We start from the raw sequence: 12,081 nt of genomic DNA on the forward strand, positions 1-12,081 counted from the left end.
GTTAAGGCCTAGCTCTAATTTGAGGAAGAAGGTTCATCGGGTGTGCTCAGGTGACGCTCAGGCAGCCAGCAGCGGTGAGGACATCTGACGCGGGAGGACGTCCTGGCACGAATGCATCCCGTAAGCAACCCGCGTGCTGTCAGTGCGCTGCCATAGGTGCGGGACGGCAGAGCTTTGTTGCCATCTTCGCACACTCGGCACGTTGCAGCACAACTTCTTTTTCCACATTTTTGCATGAAGATTTTTTAGCTGCCAATTTGTACAATGTTAGTAACATGGACGCTCCGTTCAAAGTAATCATAAATGGCGCCGCTAATTGGTCATTTTAACTGGCTTTTGTGTTCTCCATCGTCACTGATTCCTTGTTAAAGATGCCTATGTAGCCAAAATTGAGTGCGATAGCTGAATTTATTTGAATTGTTGAGTTAGACTTAATAATCATTAAAATACAATACACTTTGCTGAATCATTAAAAGCTGCAGACCGTTACTTTATTTATCAGGCGTTTTTGAAGATTGTAGCTCGCTTGCTGCTCATACAGCATGTGTTACACAATCGAAAAATATGGGAAGAAGCAGACAGAAAAAAATAAATATTATAACTGGGAACAACTTACGAAATACAGTCACTTGGTAGTGTACGATTTATCATCTGAGAAGTTTAATGGCATTTAGAATAACTCAAAAGGAAATAAATCTCCAATAGTAAAACAGTCCTTATTCCTTGGGCGTAAACTAGATGATAATGCTGCAGTATTTAACCATGTCGTGTTTAAATTGCTACAGCAACACAGACAATATCACAATAAAAGGGGGATCTAATCAAAAGACAAAAAATACTTTTGCAAACATAGGACTACTAAGAAAACATACTACGTGATCCAGTTTTCAGCTTGCCAGAATTAGGTCAAACCAACTTAGAGAATACCAACTTGGAAGGACTGCCGCGAGACATATTAACCCGCCTAAGCGAGGCGTTTGCAAATGTGCTCGCGAAAGAGGTATCAATTCCTTGCAGCCAATGGCAATATTTACTGAATAACGCCCATAATAGAAAGATTGTTTATAAGAACTTGATATTTTGTACGAGATGTAACTTGTGTAGAAATCTTTTGTTAGAAATTTGCACAATTTTTTGTTGAACTAATCTCTACTGTACATTTCTAATGCGTTCTGTACTAATTGATTTTTATTTTATTTTATTGCCCTGTGTAACCGATAGCACTCTTCCCTTTTTGCGTTTTTGCTTTGTATTTGCAATGTGAGGCCTTCTTATGCCAGTGTAAGTCAACACTTTGTTGTTTCAACCATACAGCCTTTTACCCGCAACCATTTTTTGTTACATTGACTGTACTGTATTCCTTTGCTTGTTTTCCCCCCCTACAATAATGCCCGTGAGGGCGATGTAGGTACCAGTTTAAATAAATAAATAAATAAATAAATAAATAAATAAATAAATAAATAAATAAATAAATAAATAAAACTAAACCATTACCTTCATTATGGCCTCTTGCCATTGAAACAAGAGTAATGAACTACAAAAATGGATCTTGTTCAGTTTGATTGACGGACGGCAACACCACTGGAAGACTAGCGATTTGTTTTACACTGACCTCTATATATCTATTTTATTGTTTTTTTGTGTGTAGACATAAAACGGGCGTTTGAAAGGACTTATCATCAATAATTATGACTCAAATATAATAGATCTAGAGGCCTCTTTTTGTTGTTTTTTCTTTATTGTTTCGCAATTGTCTAGAGTGTGTCTAACTAGAAATTTGTTTTATAGAAAATGGGGCGGTCGATTTAGGTGTTCTGCAAGGGTTGTTGCTAGTAAATGTTTTTTTTTGCATTTTTGTTAACGGAAATCGAACGACGGCAAGCTTACATGCATGTGACTACACCGCCTTAGCCCTACCGAGTTAGTCGTAAACAAAGACCTGGGAAATATTCTAACAGATACATGCTATTTTACCGAATAAGTATTGTATTTCTATATGATATGTACAAATAGAAGCTTCCATTGCTTTCATTTTTCAAGAAAAACGTCTCATACCATGAATGACTGATTTTTACGTGGCAGCGACCGCTTTAGGCGTTTCTGTAAATTCTTGTCAATTCAAATATGGAGAAGTAGTTGAAGCACCGTTGGCGAGCTGAGAATGCCACGCTGACGAGACATTATCTTTGGATGCACACTTTCAAGAAGTAGCAAGGCGTTTATAGGCAGTGTGGAGTTGCATGTGTTTCTTACGATTTAAACCCCAAATTTTTAGAAAAAAAATGGTATACAAATTTCTGAAAGCATAACATCAAAGTACAGTAGAGCAATGTATGACCAAGCCTCTGAATAGCGAAAAAACATGTGGACCGCAACATAAGAATATCTCGCAGCATTTCATGTGAAACATACCTTCACTGAGAGGGCAGACTCAATCATACATCAACCTAAAATGCTGCCTGTAAACAATCAGTCTTTAATGAATTCACTTCGCAGAGGATATTTTTAAAGTATCTGTAACGTTGACGACATCAAACAAGCACATCTTCGTCGTTTTAAAGGACTCATTATCTGTGTTTAAATAAACTACGGAAGAGGAACATGCAACACACTTCTATTTTGTGCTTTCTCGTTTTACCAAACTTGAAATGGGTGCTACCTTTTCTAGCTTTGCAGAAACAATCTGTTTGCAATCATGGGTAACCCTAACTCCTTGATAATTTAAAAGCTCGCATATTCCACACGCTGCTGCCCACATCTTACTGCTTCCATCAAAAGTTCTGCATTTAAAAATTATTTTCATTTCCATAATAGCATGTTAGCATGCAGTATTTGTTGTTTCCCGCATTCATTTGTCTGTGTTAAGTTTGGTTGCATTAGTAGTTTTTAAGTTGTAGAGATTTCTCACTCCTCCTTATCTTCGTATATTTTGTAAATAGAACAAACCTCGTCCTCGTGCACGGAGCTGGTTTGCCCAGGCTGCTATAAATCACAACTGCTTAGTGGAATCAACATTTATACAATGCACGGTATTGAGAGAGTTGATTTGAGTTGCCTGCATATCCCACCCTTGGATTTTCTGGCCACGCAGGAATTTGCTGGAATTCACCGTACATACGCACTTTTCCATGTAAATGAAGAATATGATATTTTCCGGCATCACTTACTTTGAAGTACACGGTATCCTCGACATGTTTGTCAGCACGTCAGGACCACACGTGAACACTGCAATGTTTACGAAAAAACACACGTTTACAAAAAGCACAGGCACATACCTGCCAGTACGAGAGGGCACACAGCGTACAACAATATACCCCGCTTTTCTCTCAGGTGGCCAAACAGTATAAAAACATCATTATGACTGTGGGGGAGCTGAGAATGCCAGCAAATTGAGTTACTGCGTCAACTGTGCCCCTTACTTCTAAGAAAGAATGCAATACCAAAGGTAAATTTAGCCGCCTAGCAGATTGTCCGATACGTCTAAATACGAGTTTCTACGTGCGCTTTCTGACTCTATCGCGGCCCAAAAAACTTCGCTGTCTTACACAGCAATGCAAGCACGCACGAGGCTTAACTTTTAATGCAAAAAATAGAGGAAGCTTACTCTAACGCCCAAGACTTGAAGGTGTAGAAGCTTTCCGCAACCTTCACGATCGTCCCCCACGTTTAAGTTCAGGATTGCAACCGATTTGGTTCTTCATCGCGGCCGCAACGACCTTTACTCCATCAGTGTTGCTATAAGTGTCAGCTTCATTCATTTTGTCGAAGTCATAGTAATTGGATATGACCTTGGAGGGGCGTACGCTCGGACGTGTGTTGGAGCAGCGCTTCGACGCGACGTGCAACAGCGTACGGTATGACAGGCTACGTACCGTACCGTATCCCTGGCGACCTGTGAATAATGGCGTTCGCCACATATCCTCTTTCACACGGTATAAGAGAACTACCAACCACCACACATGACCTTGATGACAACCCGAGTGACTAGCAGTGGGCGGCCCAGCTGACCTGTTGCGACCGTTTCATTTAGCGAGGCTAGTTGTCAAGGACCTTGTCCCAATAAGGTTTCTCATGAATAACCTATGTTATTTTAGCCACGGTGGTGGTCGGTATGTGCTTGCACACGCGGCACCTGGTTTTCCCGCACGAAGTTCATCCAGTTTTGAATGAATTCCCAATATAAGCCTGTGGAAGTTGCTCCCTAGTAGTTTTGGGGCAACAGTATAAGACTAGTGGGGGAGCGGGGAAGATTTCGTAACCCTGTTCACTATGTTATATCATGTTGTAGTGCGTTTTCAAAATTACGCCTGTCTTGTGGGAATTTCCTCCCAACGTAAAAAAGGTTTTTTACAGGCTCTTGTATTATTTGTTTCTGCTGGTAAAGCAACTGTTGGCAATGAAGCTTTGCGCAGTGGAAATTGCGTGGTTAAGAGTGGGTGTAGTAAAAACGTAATTTCATACGTCCTTGACGCACCTCGGTTTCTACCATCACTTTGCAACAGTGGCACCTCTCATATTTCCTTCGCTATCCTACAAAATGTAAAATAATACCAAATATTCCCTCTACTTCACGCACCAACGCGTCTTTCTCTGCCCCTTGATTTTTATTTTCTTGAAATCGATGTTGAAAGGAGTGTCTCCGCGTACCCGTAGAGAACTGGCCAGCGTTCGTGCCATCTTCTTGTCTACATTATAAATACAACAAAAACAGTATGACTACCTTCAGTACTGGTAAAAGACGGTCCGAAAATTCAATATGAAATTAGATGTTTCTCTTAAACTGATTTTTTTTTCATAATTATAACCATGGGGCTAAAACTTCGTACTTCCTCGTATCATATCCATGGAAAAACGGCGACGAGAGGGAAATATTACGTTATATATACATGTAGAGGGGAAACTAGTTAGGAATTAGAGAGAGCGACCGGTTGGGAATGAGGCGCTCTTTGAATGTTTGCAGTAATATGAAAGGGCCTGTTCAATGAATGAAATACCATTCCGATCCAAAGGTTTAAAATACTCAACCAATTTACTGCTTGTCACGAAGAGGCATGCATTTTTAAAATTAGTCATGACAATGGAAATGCGAACCGCGGAATGCAAGGCCGCAGATACCGGTTCGTCACCTGGCGGTGGCCTTGGAAAAGACCAAGACATGCGCTGTTGAGGGGTCGGGAGCGAGGGTGCGTGTCCCGCTGCGATATGTTGCCCTCTCCTCGCATGCATGCTTTCTCCTCACCATGCCGCAAGGGTGCTGTAAGCACTGCAAGTACTACCGCCACTGGTCGGCGACTTTGGCTAGTTTCGGTTTCCGAAATTGTCGCGATCCTAGCGGCACGGTGCTGCGGCGTGGCCCTTCCCTTTTTCTCAGCGTTTCTTTCTTTCCACATCTTCAACTCTTCCGCGCCTCCTCACGCATGCGCAACAGCTCACCGGCGCCAATATTTTTTTTTTCTTTCTCTCGGTGCGCACGGCGGGCCAGTTCGGTACGTGCGTGATCTAGCCGGCATGAGAAGGGTTGCGTGGGTTGCCTAAACGCCTCCACGGGCTGAAAGTTTCGCTGCATTACAAAATACATTCGAATGTATTCTAAATATGGGGCAGCGGAGGAAGGAGCGTTACCACTCCTGCGCAGCTCTGTGGTGCAGCAACACAGGGCGGTACAGTTCGGCCAAGTTTCTCGCCTTCTCCAAAGACGACAGGTAAGCAAATTAGCTTTGTACAAGTTAGAGTGAATTCCTTAAAAGCCGACCGATTGCACTCTTCTGTTTTCAAAGTAATTAGCGCATGTAACGTGAAGTTAATGAGACGTGTCACTCGTCCTGGAGTGTAAACTTATGTACAAAATATCCCAGGTGTGCAGGTACGCAAAGTTTTAGTAGGAGTTAACGCGTCTTTGGCACGCACACTCTTGCTCGCAAGATCAATTTATGGTGGCATAGCCGTTTTTTTATTGCCTTAGTAACTGCTGGAACGTCGATTCAGTATACTTATCAAGATATTTTTTTTTTGTTTTGTGCAGCAGGCATGAGTCTAGATTTGGGCCCCAAGTCGAGGATGGTTTGCGACTTCATTGGACCTTTCCTCCGGTGACTCTCCTTAATCCACCCAATGTCATCATGACGCACCTGCTCACAAAGAAGACAAGCTCAACTGTACGCGCTTCTTGCCTTTCACGGCGTACCTACTACCACGGCGATTGGGGATGTGGACGTGCTGCGCCCTAAGCATCTTTTCCTCCGCCGTCTTGCTCGAAAACGTATATTTGAGGCGAAACTACTGCCGAGTGTTGCTTCAGTGCTCCGAAAAAGCTGACGTAACACCGCGGTGTTCAATGCAAGTCGATTTTAAAATGACGCAGTGGAGGGCCAAACCGAAATACACGATTTGTCTGCAGCCGCCATTGCAAGCTGTTTCCCTCATTAAAAAATAAATAAATAAAACCAAGTAGCATTGTCGGCTTCGCTGTTCAATCTAAACTGCGCGCCCGCGCCTTGTCATCTTATCGCGAGTCTGTTTGGTGTCCCATAGTTCTGAAGTTAGAATACTCATGCCGTATCGGACAGGATGAGATAAGAGGTGCTGTCCAGACACGAGCTAGAGGGTAGCTTGTAACAACCTGGCCGATATCTGTGGCTTACAATACAGGAAAGTTTTTTTTTTCTGGATGTCTTCTTCCCCGCCTCCCCCCCCCCCCCCACCTGCCTTCCCTACAACCCCCGGTAAGCAGACTGTCAATTCACGCGCCATTAAAAGAACAGACGGGTGCGTTCGATTTCTGTTCTGTGTTCTACGACGTGGACATGGTTGCGCATTGTTTTCGTACGTAGATATAATCCAGCAATGAGTGTCTATAGTGCGATCATTCTGTTGCAACCGTTTTTTATGGCTGCATTTTGTTGGTGTGAACATGATTTCTCGGAAGTGTATGCAGGTTAATGGGCGGGTCAACGCTTTCTTTCAGAGTTTGCGTTAACTCGCCCGATAGGCAGGGCTCAAAGCATACATGTGCGTGCTTTCTTTTACATATAGGTTCCCAAATATTGTGTCTCTGAACTGAAACGATTTTTTTAATGTCTAAAGAACATTCCTGTCTCGAGGTGAGCCCAAGAAATAAGTATACATTGAGTGGAACTTTCAACTTGTTTTCTTCTCCCGCCGTGGTGTGCGCGAAAAAAAAATCTATGTAGGGACTAGAACTTTCGAAGTTCTTCTTTCGTGATCAAGTATTGTGTACCTAAATGTGTATTCATGGCCGTAACGTTTGCGCAACTTAAGGCGGAGCAGATACAAAAAGGGACACGAAGACCTGTATCTGTCTCCGTCTAAAATTGTTCAAAAGTTATAGCCATGAGTTCAGAATACCAACTAGAGCGCCTAACCGTGTTATTGTAAATGTGTATGTGGCACGTTTTTTCCTATTGTACAATATTGTAAGCCTAAATTCGCATATGTCATATTTTTGCTTAGTCATATACTGTGTCCATAAAATGGATGTGCAATATATGAGTGTAGTACATGTGTTTTCATGACTTCGAAGGAAAGACGCCTTCGGGAATTTTGAATAAACGCAAAGCAAAAAGAATGTTTGTGTAACACTCCAATATCGCCACAAAGCCAACAATTCGACAACAGAGAACATACTATTACCTACATGTTTGCTTCGTTCAATTATTAAACACGTTACTGCACACGTAACCAACGACGGGTGGCGGCCATTTCGAGTCATCCCCGCCGCTCGTCCAACTTTCGCGCCTGGTGCCATTGCCGAGCGGCCCATGAGGCAGCGGCCGGCGGTAGGCGCGAAAGTTGGGCGAGCATCGGTTTCAGAGGCCGGCGCGCGGCGGCCCGGCCTGGCTGCCGCTGCAAAAAGGACGTCAGCAGCGTCCGCGACGTTTCCAACCTCCTTTCTCCCCTCGCCACTCGTTGCCATGACGATAAGTGCGACATTTTTCAGACGCCACGTACCACTATGGGAGGATTTGGCGCTATTGTGGCGAATTACGCGGGACCACGGTGGATGCTACAGACACTACAGAGGCCGCCCCGTGCTACCGCCACCGCATCCGAACGTGTCGGTCGCGCGAAGAGCAATGCGGCGCGTAATTGCTTGCAGCTGCGGCCAGTACTTGCATGGAAAACGCGCGCACGCTTTCATAAAGCATACGGTAGAGTTAATCGTACTTTTTTGAAGAAATCCAGTGCACAGAAATGAAACAATCATCCCGCCTAACTTCTGGTGGCACTGTATTGCTTTGTGTTCGTGGTGCATGGACTAAAAAATTGAACAACGAGCTAGGCAACCAAGAACCCGCCTTTGACGCAGTCATGATTAGTCATTTTGCGAATTCGGTGCGTCTAGCAAACAATGAATATACCAGCAGAATTCATCTGCACATATATATATATATATATATATATATATATAATAATTTAGGCGTTGTTTGGGCTGAGATAATTACTGGCAGAATGTTATTATTCACAAAAATTAGGAAGTTTGGCAGCTCCAACCATTCAATGGGCCAGTTGCCCCTGCACAACGATGTTGGTTGCCCGATTTTTTCGTTTTCTTGTTTTTTTAGGCATCTCATTGCTCGTAGAAACCGGGCGGGCAGCACTGAACATGGTTTTGAGCATGACCCAGGTGTCCGAAGTTATTTGCTCAAGTTACTGCAACACACATGCAAAGCCATGTCAGCAATGTTACTTCGGTACACACGGGGAGCGGGCGCCCTTGTGCTCCGAGGTTGCAGTGCTCGTAGTTATCTCGTGTCGCATCACTTACAGTTGTTTTCAGCATTCTTGCGGCATGGCGATGGCGAGCATGCGTGCGAGGGCAGGGCAACATATCGCAGTGCGACACGCACCATCGTTCCCCACATCTCAACTGCGCACGTCCGTGTGTTTTCTACGGCCACAGCCAGCTGACGGCACCGGTATCTTCGGACGTGCGTTCCGCGGTGCGTATTTGAGTTGTCAATGACTGTACATCGGTAGTTTTATGTACTGATCGCCCACGTATCCGAAACAGGTCGCAAATTTTGTAGTTGAAAATCTCATAAAAACACATATCTATATTACAAGCCACGACGTTTAGGTCATGGAACGTGAATTTCGCTGCCGTACAAAGATTCACGTGGTGAGCCGAATGCACGTAGCACGGTTCCCCAGTAAAAAATCTCTTAGGCATAACACCTTCCGAAAATATCGTATAATTGATATTGTTTTTGTGTCCCTTTTTCTTCTGTATTTTTTTTCTTGCCCTTCTTATGAGGCATTTTTTGGGGTGATCATACACATCGTTCGACCTGTCCCGTGTTCTGTACCATTAGCGTTTGGTTCGCCTTCTGGGCTTCCTTCTGCTAAGTAGACCTCATGGGCACAGCGATGATATGAGGCATTTTTTGGGGTGATCGTACACATCGTTCGACCTGTCCCGTGTTCTGTACCATTAGCGTTTGGTTCGCCTTCTGGGCTTCCTTCTGCTAAGTAGACCTGATGGGCATAGCGAAGATATGAGGCCTTCACGAAGTCTAGTTGTCACGCCTGTGAAGGCGCACATTTTTTAAAAGAAGCGCTTTAAATCAATGAAGTGGGTGGGGGGCGCTTAGCCAACAAGAGGAATGCTCCCCCTGCCATAAACTATCTACTGCTCTCAGCGGGAAACCCGCACTTATATATACAGAACGATGCGAAACGAACGGCTGGGTTGAAAATTCAGCTTAAAAAATTCGAAAACATTACCTTTATAAAGGGGCTGTTAAAACAACATGCATCCTGGTTAACTCTAGAACAACTAGCCCTTGGTAACTAACTCTGCTTCATTTCAGCCAATAGATAAGCTTTTTATCCTTGGAAAGACCAGAATAATTGAAAAGTTTAAAACTTGGCTTCCCTGTAACGTAATATGAGCCCTCAATAAAACATAATTATACTTGCGTTAATCGCACGTTCGCATAATTCTCATAGCTAAAACAGTACAAGACGGCCCACAGCGATCGCCCACACGGTCTTTTTATGGTTGCTTTGTCCTGGCCGGCGGAAGCCAATCAGGCCTGCAAATTTCTGACACTTCATGTAGAAGCCCCCCGAAAGTTGCTGAAGAGTTTCCATTACTACACCGGTTTTCCTCTGGTATCTCTGAGTGTTTATGACACCTTTGGCTCAAGATTGACGTCCGCTTTCTCCGAGCAAGGCAAACAATTTTGTAAACCCAAATTGTACTTTTTTAATGTCCGGTTTTAGTATCTGGATGTTAAAATTATATTTAGAGGAACATTCATGATAACATTTGTTAAACTTCAAGGCTGTAAAAGTATATTGGCAGCCCTTTTGAGCCAACCCGAAAGCCATTACTTTAGCAAGGCCGATAAAATCGGGAATTTGTTTTTTTAACAGCCATTCGTAGCGCCTTAAAACAAAACTTTAGATAACGTTTGTCCGGATCTTATCAACCCACTGCCAAAAGAACTTACACTTTCATTGTGCATGAGCATCACATAATTATCGGTTTTTGATTGCACTGCACTCTACGTGAACTGAACAAATTCAGGTCGTCTTCGAAAAACGGAGGCCAGAGACCCAAGGTCGCCACTTTACAACCACAGGAAAACGGTCAAAAGTTTAGTACGACACGCTGCGGTACCAATTGACACGTATGATCCAGAAATTCGCATCAAGGAACGCTTTTTTGGAGAAAAATTCAGTATTTCTACAAACCTGCAAGAGCAGAACTTGGGTCTTCTCCCGTCGCCCTTGCAGCTAGTTCTGCGGTGTGGCAGATGTGGTCCCGCCGTATATATATAAAGAGGACGTTCCTCAAAAGCAACTCCCGAAGCCAACCGTTTCACAAGTCCGTGATACCGGGCGCTCATATCGCTTAGCGCTGTGTTATTTACATATTATGGTCACTCTTGCCGGGAAAACACTCAAGCCATGATTCCGCAGCTGGAATAAAGGGGAGATAGCCAGCCTTGTCAAAACAAAGGGTTCCTCTTACTGTAAAGGGTGCAATATCTGCTATAAACGTCATTACCAAGACAGAAAGGGAATGAACTTCTGTCTGGTATAGCTTTAGATGATCGACCAGATACTGAAAAAAATTAGAGAAATCACAAAATATTGTTGAGTTCTAGAAATTATCAAGAACATTACCGTACTATAAACAATTAAAAAAACATTAGTAATTTTAATGGCAAGAAAGTGCGAGATTGCAAGTTGGAATTGTCATTGGGCAAAATTTTGTCGAAACGTAAATATCTGGCTGAGAAACAGGCTTTGCTGGGCCAATCTGTCGAGAAATGTTCAGTTATTCGCGTTAGAGCGACTTATGCGGCCATTAGGTATTAAAAGCCAAGAAGCGAGATAATACCATTTGGAGCGCATCCCATCCATAGGGCGTTGGGTGAAAAATTGTTGCTATAATAGTCATTTTTCAATTCAATTCGAGATTATTTTTCAAGAAACAGGTGTGGTTTCCAGGGTATAAGCTGCCTTAGCAGTTTGACAAAGCCCTGGAAACCACATACAAGGTTATAGCAGCAAGCACAGGAAAGTGTAAGGAAATTATGGTTACTTAATCATGTAGAGTAACTCAAGAATCATATCCTACAAACTCTAGGAAAGTACAACGGACAATGAAGCATAAGCTATGTAAGTTAACAAGATGTGCAAAGGTAACAGTGGATCTACATTCTTCCTACAGGTACAGTATATGAAGTAACAAATACTAGTAACACTTTATAGCAATCACGAAGAAATAAATGAAATCTAAACATAAACATTATGAGCAAACACACAAGACATACCAAAATACAATGTAACAATTACAAGTACAGGATAGCAAGAACATAAATAGCACGAAAAAACAACCATGTACTTATTAAAATATCAATCCACCTGAGTGAAAAAGCTCCGTAATTCTTTTGTTAGCTATCTTTGTATTTCGATATTTAGTGAATAATATTGGGAGATTATGAGATAATGACTGCCACTTATAATCTGTCAGAAAATGAGGTATATGCCGTAAAGCTGGATTACGTGTGTGTAATTTGGAGCTGTGATGTGTCAGTCCTGCTAGTG

General features: G+C 42.9%; 1 protein-coding gene across 1 annotated transcript in view; it reads right to left on the bottom strand.

The window, feature by feature from the left end:
• Nucleotides 1-10,814, bottom strand: part of LOC144167877 (uncharacterized) — a 45,837-nt gene extending 35,023 nt beyond the window's left edge. The window contains exons 1-2 of the mRNA XM_077697021.1: nt 10,720-10,814; nt 3,168-3,225 (exon numbers count right to left, since the gene is read on the bottom strand). Of these exons, the coding sequence (XP_077553147.1) occupies nt 3,168-3,193 (26 nt within the window). The 5' untranslated portion in view covers nt 3,194-3,225; nt 10,720-10,814. The remainder of the gene's footprint in view (nt 1-3,167; nt 3,226-10,719) is intronic.
• Between the last annotated feature and the right edge of the window lie 1,267 nt (nt 10,815-12,081).

Source organism: Haemaphysalis longicornis, unplaced genomic scaffold (genome assembly GCF_048455015.1).
Source record: "Haemaphysalis longicornis isolate Haplotype H1 unplaced genomic scaffold, Haemaphysalis longicornis Haplotype H1 scaffold_2, whole genome shotgun sequence".
Taxonomy (NCBI): Eukaryota; Metazoa; Arthropoda; class Arachnida; order Ixodida; family Ixodidae; genus Haemaphysalis; species Haemaphysalis longicornis.